This window comes from Lithobates pipiens, unplaced genomic scaffold (genome assembly GCF_037356315.1).
Source record: "Lithobates pipiens isolate NorthernLeopardFrog02 unplaced genomic scaffold, aLitPip1_a1.2 Scaffold_8, whole genome shotgun sequence".
NCBI classification, from domain to species: Eukaryota; Metazoa; Chordata; class Amphibia; order Anura; family Ranidae; genus Lithobates; species Lithobates pipiens.
Window position 1 is genome coordinate 177051721 of NW_027507903.1, and position 16657 is coordinate 177068377.

A 16657-nucleotide genomic window follows, 5' to 3' on the forward strand; every position below is an offset into this window, starting at 1 on the left:
TAAGATTTTGTACGCGTACAGTGTCAAACAATAACAGATGTATGAATGAAATAAGTGACAATATTGTTCGTTACATATAAGAGTCGACAATCTCGTATGGCATGCAGCAAGTGATTCTAATCAGTACTATGAGGTCATGCTTTAAGGCATATATCTGTAGGCTTGGTCTACTTAACTAATTGGTCTAGTAAAAAGGGGAAAGTGTATCAGGTCTTGAGATCCCATTGGAGGGATTTAGTGTCACTTCAGATAAGTTTGATGTCATAATGGGGAGAAGCAAATGTTCAGTTTGAGTATGAGAAGCTTTGTCGTCCAGTCACCCCAATAGGGATCAGACTGTGACTGGAGAATTGGTAAGGGATTAGATTCAAATTTCACGAGTACTTAAGACCCCTTTCACACCACACCGCACCTTGCGTCGGCGGTAAAACGCCGCTATTTTTAGCGGCGTTTTACCACCGGATTTGCGGCGGATTTGCAGCGCATTTCGGCCGCTAGCGGGGGGCTTTTACCCCCGCTAGCGGCCACGAAAGGGTTAAAACCGCTGGCAATACGCCGCAATAGCGGCGTTTTGCCGGCGGCATTACAGCGCCGCCCCATTGATTTCAATGGGCAGCAGCGGTGAAGGAGCGGTAAACACACCGCTCCTTCACCGCTCCAAAGAAGCTGCTGGCAGGACTTTTTTCTGAAGTCCTGCCAGCGCATCGCTGTAGTGTGAAAGCCCTCGGGGCTTTCACACTACACACAATGGTGCAGCTTCTTTAGGGCGTTTTGCAGGTGCTATTTCTAACGCTATAGCGCCTGCAAAACGCCCTGGTGTGAAAGGGGTCTAAGGAATAGAACAATATGTTGAGGTAATGATACTTCAGAGAAATACAAATTGAAAATAACTAAAAGCATATTCCATAACATTGGGTGAAATAAATGCAGTCGAAGCTGCCTTCCGACGGAATATCCGACACTAAAGTGGTATCTGAGTAGTAAATCTACAATGGGGCAAGGTAGGGGCGGTGGAAAGATGGTAATGTAAAAACATCAAATGGGATAGGAGTGTTCTGTATACAGCCTGTTCCGATATTGGAGAATGGGTAAAATGCTCCCACTGGCATTTGTGGTTTGTAAATTCAAGTGGTTCCTGAGAATGTAAACAAAACCTCTATGTAAACAGTAGTAAGTGCTCATGCACACGGACGTTTAAAAAAACTGGCTGCAAAGCTAGCTCCGACGCCTGGAAAAATCGTCTTTAAAAACTTGATTTTTACTGCGTTTTGCATTGGCGGTTTTGCGCGTTTTTTAGCGTTAAGTAGCGTTTTTTAAGAAACACATCTCTTGGCTATAGCACTCAGAAAACAAAGAAAATATGTTGCGCGTTTATGCGCGTTTATGCGCGTTTTTGCGCGTTTTCCCGCGATTCGCGTTTTTACAGCTCTAGCTCCACGCCACGGAACGCACTGGTCCTGGGTTTTTTTTACAGCTTAAAAACGCTTATGCCATTTGCAGCTCAAAAACGCCTAGGTGGGCATGAAGCCATAGACTAACATGGACAGCCGTTTTTAAGCTGCAAAAAAAGCTCAAAAAAGCGGCTGTAAAAACGTCTGTGTGCATGAGGCCTAAAAGATAAAGAATATATAAATAAATCTAAAAAGGGATCTAGGTGAGTAAGGAGAGGGGGGGGTATGGAAATGCGGTGATTCAAGATTTATTTGTGATAGCTGTTATTAATAATATGATGAGTTTTCATATCATGTAAGCAGATCTCGATATTCCTGTGTGGTGGTGAAATGTTGCCAACAGGACCACGTCTGTATGAATTTGGAAGGTGTGTCTTTGGCTTGATGTATCAGGTCTTCCATTTCGGCTGTTTTGTGGATTCTATCGAACCAATCACGCATGGTTGGGGGGGTAGATGATCGCCATTTCCTGGGGATGCACATGTTTGCAGCGGCGATCATGTGCATAGTGAGGGATCGTAGGTAGGTTCGGTTCGGTTTTGCAGGGTAGTGTAATAGGAATTGTGCAGGCGTGTATTCAAGTTTATATGTGGTGATTTTTGGATCAAATGGTGGACTTTCTTCCAAAACGGTTGGATCAGGTTTTTTATTTTAATAAAAAAAAGAAAAAACAGCTAGCTTAGTAACACTAAATCTGCACTAGATATGTGAATCTTCACAGTAATGCATGCATAATAATTGGCATGGCTATTTGGTGCTCCATCTACACAGCTGTGTCATAAGAGTCTGCAAAAGAAAAAAAAATCATATATATTTTATGTTGTGTTTTTTTATTTAGTTTATTCTCTGATTGTAAAGTTATACACTTTTTTTCTCCATGTAGGTTTCAAGGCAGTAAAATGACCTTTCAGTGGACAGCAGTGGCTTCCTTTCTTTATGGCGAAATAGCAGTTCTATTAATTCTTTGCATCCCATTTGTTTCTCCTTTAAGGTACTGGATTTTAAAAAAATTGTGTAGCCAACCTGTATCATAATATTGTCATTGTAAGCTAAATACATTTTGTGACAGAAAAAGTATTTTGCGAAAAGATCTGTAACTGCTTAACGCATAATCCATACACCCATGCTGAGAGCCGTGTTTCCCTGCCCAGGAGGTACAGGTGGGCAGTGTAGCCGTGTGCTGTCAGTCTATTAAAAATCATTGGCAGGCAGATAGCTGCATGGATCTTCACTGATCTCCACACACATCCCTGCTTATACATCTGTGTGGGACCTATGCCCAGCTCTGAATCTTGTAGTCAAATCTTCTAGGTCGTCCCCAGAACAGTAACACAAGGGAAATCTTCCATTGGGGACGCTAGTTCTGGTGACCACTTTGGAGGGATTTCCTTTCACTTCTGTTTTGCTTGTGGAAGAGGAAGTCAAGGGAAATCTCCCCAATGGGACACAGATGGAAAAAAATTAAGAAAACTGACAGGGGATATAATTCTCTGTTACTCTTATCAAAAATGATTAAAATGTTTTACTGTTAGTTCTACATTAAAAGACTGTTAGGGATGCCATATTCCATGGACCAGGCTTTCTGAAACTCAAACTTTGTATATGTAGAAAACCTGGAGTCATTGCAGACAAAATGTAAAGCATTATAGAAAATGCTAGTACAATTTAGAGAAAATTCATGAAAATGTCCAACGATTCCTTGCAGGCAAATTGAGGAATGCTTCCACAGAGCCTCTAAGCAGGATACTAGCTCTTCACAATTTTATGAAGGTCACTTCATTCTATAGATCTTTTGTAGAATACTATGGGAGGGCATATACAGTTGTTTTCTAAATGATGAGGCGTATGCATAATCAACGCAATATGACTTTGGGGTATACACGAGTAGAGTGTCAGGGAAGCTTGATGAGAATCTCTAGCTTCTGGAATCACAAGCTCAAAATTACAGATCACAGAAGTATTTATACAGTGGTGCGGCTTGGTTTATCCATGGAATACCAGGCTAGAATTGTGGTGCATCTTGTATCATACTTTTTATTTTGTGTACGATTTGTAATTTTAACATTTCATAGAAAACTGGTACATAATTTACAGTGTTATTTGTATGGCACATGTCATAGAGCAAAGAAGAAATGTGAACCCAGGCAGCCTAGGATATTTTTGGAACAGTTTTGAAACCGTCAGCATGTACTAAAACTGTTTCTCTACTGTGGCTCAACAGCAATGGAGTTCTTCTCTCAGTTTAATGATCTAATAAAAAAATAAGTATTCAAATAAAACAGGAACTAGATTGGCTTCTGAATATGTAATTCAAAATTGAAAATAGAGCTATGTATAGATGGATCCTAAAACAAGGATGCTTGGCAGTCAATTCTGATAAGGTTACAAACAAAATTGGTGTAGCACTATACATCAAACATTGCACAATAAGGCCCCATCCACACGGGGTGAGTTCTGTTTTAGTCTGCCTGCTAAGCGAGGAAGCTATCCGCTTATCCCTGCTGAGCAGGTGGATGGCTGGTCTGTGTCTGCACCACTAATGCACAGCAGACACAGCCCGCTCTCCTCTATGGGCAATCATAAAGGTAAACTGCCCCCCTTCTGATTACACCCAACTGCCATCCATTTCGATCTGCCAGACTGAAGGGGAACAGAACCCTAGCCATCCGTTTTTAGCGGAGTGGATCAAATGTCAATGGGTGTATAATACTGTTTGTGCTAACTGTACTTCTACAATAAACATGAGCACAATTTCACTCCTCCACCTTGAGTGCTTCACACCCACTGGATGTGCTCTCACCTCATTTATATGACCCACATATACATGTATGGTGAAAAAGAAACTTGTGCCCTTTAATTGAGATCCTTTTTACTGAGCAATTCTGCTCCGGGGTCCTCGTGCGCTTGGATCTCTCACTTGAAGTGGATGTCAAGACCAACAAACTATCTATTAATTTCAGCATCAGTTGCCCTTTAAATTGGCTCCCATGTAATCAGAAGCCTGCGATGTCCCCGCTGGTGGAAGCATCCATCTTCACCCCTCTTCCTTCTGGGGTCGTGGACTCCGACTCTGTAACTGGCCGGAGCTGTGTGACGTCACTTCCGCGCATGCATGTGGGAGCCACCAGTCACAGCACACGCTGGGTAAGAAACGACATGGAGGGCCGTTTCTTTACTGAGCATGCGGGGATGACATCACAGGCGCACTACAAGGTAAATATCTCCTAAACGGCGCACATTTAGGAATTATTTTCAGTACATATAGGTAAGCCTTATTATAGGCTTACCTAAATTTGTGCTCATAAGTTTACACACCCTGGCAGAATTTATGATTTCTTGGCCATATTTCAGAGAATATGAATGACAACCCAAAAGTATTTCTTTCACTCATGGTTTGTGTTTGGCTGAAGCCATTTATTATCAATCAACTGTGTTTACTCTTTTCAAATCATAATGGCAACAGAAACTACCAAAATGACCCTGACCAAAAGTTTAAATAGCCTCGTGATTTTTTGCCTGATAACATGCACACAAGTTGACACAAAGGTGTTTGAATGGCTATTAAAGGTAACCATCCTCACCTGTGATCTGTGTGCTTGTAAATTGTGTGTGTTTATAAAAGGTCATTGAGTTTCTGGACTCCTGATAGACCCTTGCATCTTTCATCCAGTGCTGCACTAAAGTTTCTGGATTCGGAGTCATAGGGAAAGCAAAAGAATTGTCAAAGGATCTGCGGGAAAAGGTACCGTATATACTCGAGTATAAGCCGAGATTTTCAGCCTCTTTTTTGAGGCTGAAAGTGCCCCCCTCGGCTTATACTCGAGTCATCGCTGTCTGCCCGCTCGATCAGCGTGTCGAGCAGACAGACAGCGGCCATTCTATAATTCAAAAGCCGCGCCTCCGGCTCCGCCTTCGCCTGTGATAGGCGGAACACTGAATTTCCCAGCAGCCTGTGTTCCGCCTATCACGGACATCGTATCATCCTCGTACTACGGACGAGGATGATACGATGTCCGTGATAGGCGGAACACAGGCTGCTGGGAAATTCAGTGTTCCGCCTATCACAGGCGAAGGCGGAGGCGCGGCTTTTGAATTTTACAATGGCCGCCGAGGCGCCGACGAAGAGGGCACGGGACGGAGGCAAGGCAAGGCACGGCACGGCACGGGACGGGACGGGACGGAGGCAAGGCAAGGCACGACACGGGACGGAGGCAAGGCACGGCACGGGACGGAGGCAAGGAGGCAAGGCACGGGACGGAGGCTCGGGACAAAGGCTCGGGACACAGGTAGGCTGGACACACACACACACACACACACACACACACACACACGGATGGAGACACACACACACACACACACGGATGGAGACACACACACACACACACAGGGATGGATGGATACACACACACACAGGGATGGATGGATGGATGGAGACACACACACACACAGGGATGGATGGATGGAGACACACACACACACAGGGATGGATGGATGGAGACACACACACACACAGGGATGGATGGATGGAGACACACACACACACAGGGATGGATGGATGGATGGATGGAGACACACACACACAGGGATGGATGGATGGATGGAGACACACACACACAGGGATGGATGGATGGATGGACACACACACACACACAGGGATGGATGGACGGACACACAGGGATGGACGGACACACAGGGATGGACGGACACACAGGGATGGACGGACACACACACAGGGATGGACAGGCATGTCTCACCCACGGCTTATACACGAGTCAATAAGTTTGCCAGTTTTTTTGGGGGTAAATTGGGGGCCTCGGCTTATATTCGCGTCGGCCTATACTCGAGTATATACGGTAGTTGATCTGTATAAAACAGGAAAGGGATATAAAAAGATATCCAAGTGTAGCACTAACCCCCGAAGGAGCTGCTGGTTTTATTCGGGCTTACCGTTACCTCTTCTGCTCGCCTCATCATCTTAGGGGAGGTCCTGGGGAAAGTAGCCCAAATGAAGATATATCAGACACGTGGTCCGTGGGAAGATTTATTTAGGGGTAACATCAAAGAAAGACACAGTCCTTCAATAGAGGGTTAGAGGATAAGGGGAGTTCAGGCATCTGGTAAATGTGTTAGAGGTATCAATCAGATCCAGAGGACAAACAGCTCCACAGACTGGATCCAACATTCACCGGATAGGCCCCTCTCACTTGACCTAGCAGCCATTGATTTGCCAAACAAAGTCTCTGCCACAGACTTGTTAATGAACTTAGTGGTTCTTGAGAGTAGATGCACAACAAAGTCTCCGCCACAGACTTGTTAATTGAACTTAGAGATTCTTGAGAATTTTTAGAAAGAACTACCATAGAGTACCAGATTCTTTTAGCCACCCCACCAATACTGTAAGGATATTGATCCAGGATGCGTCCTCAAACTGAGTTTCTAGGCTCCTCCAGAGACGCCAGCCTTGCGCTCGGTCCTCCACTGGAAAAGTCCTCCCCTGGATCCTTCAGCTTTCTTTGGCTTCTTCCCGCAGGCGAGACAGCACAGGACCACTCCTGGATCAGTAGGCCCCAAGACATTCCTGGGCCTACACTCTCAGTTGCAAAGCTTCAGGCCAGCAGGTCCAAGGATCAGGACAATGCGTCATAGACCCAAGGCCAGGAGGATCCTGGGGTTGGGATCACGGACCCCAAAAAGCAAAAACGAAACAAACCCAAAAAAATGGCGTCGCGACCTTAAATACCCTCTCCCAGAATGTACAGCAGGGAAACCACACCCACTGAACCATTTCTGAGCAAGAGGCGGTATTCAATACACCCAGCCTGCTGCTGTTCCACACCCACTGACGTGGTGCCAGTGGGAACCGGTGCAACCCAGCTGAACTGGTACAGAAACCAGAACTTTCGAGAAATTAGTGTGAGCCAAACTACAGCTTCAGATAATTAAATTTAAGAAAAATAATAGCGTCTGCTCTTCAGGAGCAGGGCGCTACACTAGGAATTGAGAATGCCAATCGGCAATGTTCAAATTCGAATCAAGAAGTGGAAAATTAAGGGTTCTGTTGAAACCAAACCATGGTCAGGTAGACCAACTAAAATTTCAGCCAAAAACTGCCAGAAAAATAGTTTGGAATGCAAAGAAAAACCCACAAATAACTTCAGGTGAAATACATGTGGTGTGGCTGTTTCAAGATGCACAATAAGGAGGCACTTGAAGACAGATGGGCTACACGGTTGAGTCGCCAGAAGAAAGCCATTACTACGCAAATGCCACAAAGTATACCACTTACAATGCGCCAAGCAGCACAGAGACGAGCCTCAAACCTTTTGGCACAAATTCATTTGGAGTGATAAGACCAAAATTTAGCTTTTTGGCCACAACCATAAACGCTTCATTTAGAGAGGAGTCAACAAGGTCTATGATGAAAGGTACACCATTTCTACTGTGCAATACGAAGGTGGATCGCTGATGTTTTGGGGATGTGTGAGCTACAAAGGCACAGGAAATTTGGTCAAAATTGATTACAAGATGAATGCAGTATGTTATCCAAAAATACTGGAGGAACATTTGCATTCATCAGCCAGGAAGCTGCGTATGGGACGTACTTGGACATTCCAACATGACAATGATCCAAAACACAAGACCAAGTCGACCTGTCATTGGCTACAGCAGAATAAAGTGAAGGTTCTGGAGTGGCCATCTCAGTCTCCTGACCTCAATATCATTGAGCCAGTGCAGTTCATGCAAGACAGCCCAAGAATTTACAGGAACTGGAGGCTTTTTGCCAAGAGAAATGGGCAGCTTTACCATCTGAGAAGATAAAGAGCCTCATCCACAAATATCACAAAAAAATTCAAGCTGTCATTGATGTTAAAGGGGGCAATACACGGTATTAAGAACTGGGGTATGTAAACTTTTGATCAGGGTTATTTTGGTAGTTTCTGTTGTGATTATGATTTAAAAAGAGTAAACACAGTTGATTGATAATAAATGGCTTCAACCAAGCACTAACCATGAGTTTTTTTGTTATTCATATTCTCTGAAAAATAGCCAAAATATCATAAATTCTGCCAAGGTATGTAAACTGTATGTTATGAGCACAACTGTATATGTAAAAATAGGTCAGGGGGGTTTACAACCACTTTAAATGCTTGTTAAGTCTAGGGGTAGAAGAGAAGGCTATAATACTTACCTTATTCCTTTCTCCTCCAGCCAACAGCATTCTTCTCTTTGGTGCTGCAGGATGTGGATAGGCCCTCGCCATTTGCAAGCCTATCAGTCCTGCATTGTACTTGATATGACCGCCAACCACAGCACCTTAGAGAGGAGGCTGCAGGGGACCGGTAGCACAGATGGAGGGAACCTGCTCGAGTGAGGGATATTGTAGGTATTTCAACTTATTCTTCTACTCCTAAACCTAACAAGCATTTGACCCTTCCAGTGTGGTGGTGGGGGCCCCCCTTCAAGGGTATTTTTTACCTTCCTAGAGTGGGGTTTAAAGTGGAAATTCAGTCCACCATTATGACACATGTGCAGATGTGCCCACTGGCTCTGCCTGACCTTCCGGTCTTGGCAGAGTCCATTAGCACATCTCTCTATGCCCAGGTGATTTCCCATGCATGTACTAAGACAGGGATGGTTTCAGACTGCCCTGGCAGCAGTGTTTGCGGGGGGGAAACCCTGTGTATGTCCAGGGAAACTGGTGCATGCACAGATGTGCCACACAGCTCTCTCAGGATCCATGCCCTGTGACATATCTGTGCAAGCGCAGGGTATGGGGAGAAGTTCTCATCTAGGTAAGAATTGTGGAAATGTAAACAGTTTGCTAAGGACCTGGATGCTTCAAAAGAACTTTGGAATAGCATAAACTATTCCGCTAACTAATAAACAGTGATTTACTAAAGCCATAGATATATAATTGATGCCTTAACAAGTGATCTGTACAGAGCATTGCAGCATGTCAGGGCTTGCTTAGCAGCTCCATGTCTGCCAAAAATAAACATCTAGTAGGTGATCACTTTCCTCTGAGAGCATTGGGATTAACCCATCGTAAAACTGTGAAAACCTTCCAGTTCTCTCAATCATGGTGTGCAGGGTGGCCTGGATTAATCTGCAAAAGACACGCTCTCCAATTCAGTTTCAAAATCTACACATAACTCATAGTCAGAGGTGGTAAAGCTACATCAATATTGATTATATATTTGAATGTGGAAAAGAATACTGAACGGATCAAGATTACACATGACTAGGCGACTGTATACAGAAGGCAAAAGTCTACCACCTCCTGGGTGATAAGCCTGTCTGAGGGATGTCATATTTAGTATCTCTGGAATGGACATTTTATGCTGGACAATAATATAGAAGTTACCAGAATGCAACCTGTAGGTATTTGAAGATATTGCTACCTGTATAAAACTGCATTTTAGGGAGTGGTCCCCACATGGCCATAAACGTGGTGACATGCAAACAGAAGAACAAGGCGCGCCGGCCTAGTGCAATACCATAATACTTTATTAAATAAAAACAATATTAAAGTGGTTGTAAACACTTTACAATCACTTTCACCTACAGGTAAACCTAGATTAAGGCTTACATATAGGTGCTCGAAATATCTCCTAAACCTCCACGGTTTAGGAGATATTTGCAAAAGGGACAGGCACCGATGTCTACGGAGCATGCGCCGTAGACAACGGCACATGCGCACTGTAGAAACCTTTAGAAACGGCACAACGCCATGACTGGTGGCTCCCGCACGCATGAAAGATAGACACTTCATGGAGGTTTCAGCTAAGTGACACATAATGGGCTACTATGCGATGCATAGTAGCCCATTATGATTTACCTTTGCAGTGAAACAAAGAGGAAGTAAAACCCATCAGGGTTTACTTCCTCTTTATTGTACTTACAAAAGTACACAATCAAGTGCATCTCATCATGCCACTGAAAACGTGTCCATCCATAGGGGTGCAGCTTATGCGGTTTAAGGGCTATGCTTATTTATGCTCCTCAGCTCTAAGGAGGATGATTGCTCTCAGTTGCTTGGCACTTAGATTATGGTCCCACAAGCTAAAAAATATTTGTGAGGCTGTTAAGGGTGAGGCTGAGAGTGTCATTGTCGCCTATCAGTGACAGCATATGTGTTGCAAGTCGGTGAAGGTGGCCAGGGTCTTATGCCGCATCCGTCACAGGTGGAGCGTGGTGGGCTGAGCCTTACTTTTGTGTACAGTGACAACTTTTTTCATAATTTCCTACTCCCTACCTTTCTATTTAGAACATTTGGATGCTTGCCACCCCTTTATGAATATGAAATTGGTACCCGGTCAAACAGCAAGTGAAGGAACACTGCATAATAGCACTTAATTATGAATATTCCCTTAACCCATTCCAGGAACGTGTGCTAAGAGATAAACATGTGCTGCAGCAACAGCCAGCTGGAAACTGTAACATCACAGATCAAAGTGATGACATCACAGCAGAAGAGTGCAATGTTTCGGGGCTATGCTGGAACTCTTTGTCAGGCATGTAATGAGATGCCCGATGAAGGGGCAATACTTTGCCCCAAAATGCACTCTTCCTCTGTGATGTAATCAATTTGAATAGAAACTTTTGGACGTTACTTTAAGACCCATGGTGTGCCGGCATAATAGCAGACCTAAGGCCCAAGCACAGGTATATCACTGATAGAGTGTCCAATTTGTCAGTTAGTTTATAGTGGTTCTAAAGTCTAATTTTTCTTTTTTTTTGTTATACCTCAATGCATTCTCTTAAGCTTAAAAATTCCCCAGTACTTGCCATACAATCCCCATCTCTAAACAGTTATCTAACTCTTGTCACCGCTCCAGTGCTTTCTCGGCAGCAGCACCCCTCCTCTCACTTCCTGATCTCAAAGGAGAACCTGAGAACAGCAGGAGCCATAGGCTCCTGCTGCTGTCAAGTCAAACTGCTGGGAGGAGGAAATGAGGATGTGGCTTGCCAGCGCTATCCAGGGACACACAGCCCAGCTTGGTAGCATATGCAAGGGTGCCTCCTTAGCACCTTGGTTGCCAAGGAGGGAAGAACAGTCAGCTCCGGTGTGGTACTGCCAAATTGAAGGTAAGGGACTGCTCTGTGAAATATTGTTGAACAAAGCAGGTAAGTGTAACATCTTTTTTAAATTTTAGCAAAAAAAAAGTGTCCACCGGGCACACGCAATTGCTCCTGACAGAGCCAGAATGAGGATCTGTGTGTGTGTAAACACACAAATCCACATTCTGACGAGACAGATTGTGTGTTCCTAGTATATAGGAACAGCGATTAGTCTCCTCCCCCAGACAATCCCACCCCCCCTACAGTTGGAAAACACCTAGGGAACACAGTTAACCCCTTCCCTGCCAGTAACATTTATACAGTAATTGTGGCTATTTTTAGCTCTGATCGCTGTATAAATGTCAGTGGTCCCAAAAAAGTGTTCGGTCTGTACTCCACAATGCTGCAGTCCCAATAAAAATCACAGATTGCCGCCATTACTAGTAAAAATAAATAAATAATAATTATAAAGGTCATAAATTTATCCCCTATTTTGTAAACGCTATAACTTTTGCGCAAACCAATCAATATACACTTATTGCAATTTTATTTATTTTTTTACCAAAAATATGTATAAGATTACATATCAACCTAAACTGAGGAAAAAATGTTTTATTTTATTTTTTAATTGGGGATATTTTATTATAGCAAAAAGTAAAAAAATATTGTCAAGTTGAAAATTGTCGCTCTTTTTTTGTCAGTTAAAGCGCAACTGTCTGTTAAAACGATGCACTGCTGTATTGCAAAAAATGGCCCGATCAGGAAGGGGTTAAATTCTGATAATGGGTCTAGGGAGAAGATCCCCTGCCTGCTGTCACAGGAACGAGTAGAGCAGGAGAAGAAGAGGCAGGAGCTGGAACAATTGTCAGTTAAAGGGATGCACTGCCGTATCGCAAAAAAAATAGCCTGGTCAGGAAGGGGGTAAATACGTTCTGGGGCTGAAGTGGTTAAATTCTGACAATGGGTGCAGGGAGAAGATCCCCTGCCTGCTGTCACAGGAATAAGGAGAGCGGGAGAAGAAGAGGCAGGAACTGGAACATGTTGTACATGTTCCACCCTGAATATGAGTATCACTTTAACTTTCCATCATTTGCTAAAATTGAAAATAATTTTCTTTTGTGAACTGTCACTTTAAAATCAAATACAGGTTAATTAATAGATATAATAGGTTGTATTGTTAAATGTTTACAATTTGCCTAATCTATGTCATTTAGCATAGATTCACTGTGGGATAGATCTGATAACAGAAGCAAAGAGTTAAAGCGGAGGTCCACCCTAAAATGGACCTCCGCTCATCGGAATCCCCCCCCCCCTCCGGCGCCACAATCGGCACCTTTCAGGGGGGAGGGGGGTGCAGTTACCTGGATAATCCAGGTAACTGCACCCACTTCCGGGCTAGCTCTCTGCGGAACGGGGCGTACGTTCCGCAAGCGCCCGCCCCCTTCAGCAAGTGCCCCGCTGCCTGCTGGGAAACACACAGCTCCCAGAGGCAGCGGGGACCGTCCGGATTGCGCCGCGCGGCTCGCGCATGCGCAGTAGGGAACCGGGAAATGAAGCCGAAAGGCTCCATTTCCTGATTCCCATACCCAAGATGGCGGCGGGACCCGGCAGCCGAGCGAGCGATCGGCTTAGGGTGCCGACATCGCGGGCAGGCTGGACAGGTAAGTGTCACTATTTAAAAGTCAGCAGCTGCAGTATTTGTAGCTGCTGGCTTTTAAAAAAAAAAAAAAAAACGCGGAGTCCCGGTGGACTCCCGCTTTAATGGATAATTTACATTTATATTGATTTCAAGGGATTTAAGGTAGACTGACTAGTTTTCGCATTTACAAGTATTTATACCAATTTAAAAAGGTATGTTCTTTGTTTTCTCTACATTATTATTATTATTTTTTTATCCCCAGCGCATCAGGTGTATTGGCTAAACATGTCCTGTAGAGGTCACACTTCATTTATTGTTTTGTATTCTAAATCTATTCTACATTATGGTAGCATTGAGATTTGTGTGTGTGTTAAAGGGTGTGTGTTGGCTCAGGTAATTCATTCAATAAGCACCCTAAAAAGGGATACAAGTACCCCCAGGTACAATGGGACTTTATGGGCAAGCAGGAAGAAAATCATATATCATAAAATATCATTTATTTAGAAAAAATATTTAAAAAAAACACGTGTAATGACAAACATAGCAATAGTTTGTACAGTACATTTATGAAGAAACAGACAATATGCTCGTAATGAATTATAGTGAACATAGATTTTCTACTTTGGCCTGACATGTTTTAGGAAAAATATCCCTTCCTCAGAGGCATTATAGGAGAAGGCACAAGTACAAGGTTCTATAAAAGGATGAGTTTGCTGCTGTCTGTCCATCAAAAAGGTGATGAACCCCGTCTAGGCTCGGAGCAGCCCTCACAAAGGTCCCCACGAAGCAGCCTCTCCTAGGTGCAGCCAAAAAAGAAACCCTGAGGGGTAATCAAATATCTTATTATAATAAAAAGTATATATAAATACATATACTCAAAAAAGCTTCACTGATGGCGCACTGTAAAAGTAAAAACTGTCAGGGCAGTTAGTGTTAGGTCCAGGGTAGCCCCCTACCCCCCAATAAAGGTTTAACCCCCAGATTGCCCCTAGAGTTAACCCTTTCACCCCCTTTTGCCAGTGTCACTAAGCGATCGTTTTTCTGATCGCTGCATTAGTGTCACTAATGCCGCTAGGTAGCTAGTTATTTTTTATGTTCACCGTCAGGTTTTTATAGCATTAGGTACCCCCATATATTACCCAATAAAGGTTTTAACCCCCTGATTGCCCCTAGAGTTAACCCTTTCACCAGCAATCACCGTATAATGCTGGTGATGCTGGATAGCCAGTTAGTTATTTAGGTTCCCCCTCAGGTTTTTATATAGCGTCCGGGACCCCCATATACTACCTAATAATAAAGGTTTTAAGCCTCTGATTGCCCCCAGGTAACCCTTTCACCCCCTTTTGCCAGTGTCACTAAGCAATCGTTTTTCTGATCGCTGCATTAGTGTCACTGGTGCCGCTAGGTAGCTAGTTATTTTTTTAGGTTCACCGCCAGGTTTTTATAGCGTTAGGTACCCCCATATACTACCTAATAAAGATTTTAACCCCCTGATTGCCCCTAGAGTTAACCCTTTCACCAGCGATCACCGTATAAGTGCCACTGGTGACGCTGGTTAGCCAGTTAGGTTCCCCGTCAGGTTTTTATATAGCGTCAGGGACCCCCATATACTACCTAATAAAGATTTTAACCCCCTGATTACCCCTAGTTAACCCTTTCACCAGTGATCACCGTATAAGTGTTATGGGTGACTCTGGTTAGTTAGTTTGCTTTTTATAGCATCAGGGCACCCACCATTTATTACCCAATAAAGGTTTAACCCCCTGATCACCCGACGGGTGATATCAATTAGGTTTTAGGGTCAGGGTCTGCGTCGCCCCAGGCAGCGCTAGGTTAGTGCCAGTACCGCTAACACCCACGCGCAAAGCATACACCTCCCGTAGTGGTATAATATCTGATCAGATCTATACTAGCGTCCCCAGCAGTTTAGGGTTCCAATAAAACGCATTGTTAGCGGGATCAGCCCAGATACCTGCTAGCACCTGTGTTTTGCCCCTCCGCCCAGCCCACCCAAGTGCAGTATCAATCGATCACTGTCACTTAAAAAACACTAAACACATAACTGCAGCGTTCGCAGAGTCAGACCTGATCCCTGCGATCGCTAACAGTTATTTTTGGTAGCGTTTTATATTTAAATCTTGAAGGCGGTGCTTGGTTTTCGGGGTACTGTACGTGGCTAGGCTCCCAAAAAGTCCCCCACATGTGTTATCCCTGTACTCGGGAGAAGCAGCAGAATTTATTTTGGGGTGTAATTTCATTTCTGCCCATAGCAGTTGTGAGCAATATATCATTTAGTGACAACTTTGTGCAAAAAAAAAAAAAATTATAATATTCCTGCAACTTGTGGCAAAATATAAAATATTTCATGGACTCAACATGCCTCTCAGTAAATAGCTTGGGGTGTCTACTTTCCAAAATGGGGTCATTTGGGGGGGGTTTTGTGCTATTTTAGCATTTTATGGTCTTCGAAACTGTGATAGGTAGTGAGGAGTGAAATCAAAAATTTGCACCCTTAGAAATCCTGAAGGCAGTGATTGGCTTTCGGGGTCCCGTACGCGGCTAGACTCCCAAAAAGTCCCACATATGTGGTATCCCCGTACTCAGGAGAAGCAGCAGAATATATTTTGGGGTGCAATTCCACATATATAAATATTAAAGAAACCATGCCAATGTGTTCTAGGTATAGGATAGACAGAACCAGAAAAAAACTGAATATATATATATATATATATATATATATATATATATATATATATATATATATATATATATATATATATATATATATATATATATATATATATATATATATATTTTTTAGGTTGCAGCCCCCCAAAAACAAAGGAAGTCCCCACAAGGGGTTCCCACAGCAGTAAATAAAATCTAAAAAACTGGGGTATATGGCGCTACCTCTTATTTAAAAAACTAACATAACATAATTCCAAAATCCCAAAAAGAGAGTGTATTTTGGTGGGAAACCCTAATAATGCCAACAAGTCCAATAATACATCAACTTATTCTATGACCTATCCTGTCTTTCAAATAATAATCCTAGAAGTCCAGTTACCAGCCTAAGGAGATAATGTCTCCTTCTCAAAAGAGATGCAATACAATAAATTCAAAACCACTACCTCTAGTTCTATAAAAATTACATGAAATAATAATCTCTGCTGTTCACAACTGAAGTCGCATAGATTGACCCCTTGTGATTTAGACAAAAGTGTGACCTTATCTATTGTAATATATGTGTATCTTACATCCGTGTTCAAAGGAATTATAATTCACCAAAAAATATATATAGAAATTCTGTGAAAGAAATAATATCTAAATGACGACTGTGATACTCGATGCGACTTTACCCTTAAAGTCGCATGAGAATTAATAATGTGACTTATCTGACAACACCTCAGCTAAATTTGTAAACAAGTCTAAAAGTGCAAATATATAAATAAGAAAAAAGTGTACAAAGTGCAATTTGAAACCAGTAAAGCAATTAAAATCAAAT

The 16657-nt window shown here is 43.1% G+C and overlaps 1 protein-coding gene across 2 annotated transcripts in view; it reads left to right on the top strand.

The window, feature by feature from the left end:
* BCAP29 (B cell receptor associated protein 29) overlaps positions 1-16657 on the top strand; it is a 110425-nt gene that overhangs the window by 10173 nt on the left and 83595 nt on the right. The window contains exon 2 of one of the 2 annotated variants that reach the window (XM_077472444.1): positions 2335-2442. In XM_077472444.1, coding sequence (XP_077328570.1) covers positions 2351-2442 — 92 coding nt within the window. In that variant the 5' untranslated portion in view covers positions 2335-2350. Of the gene's footprint in view, positions 1-2333; positions 2443-16657 lie in introns of both variants that reach the window. The other variant, XM_077472445.1, reaches the window with a different exon arrangement.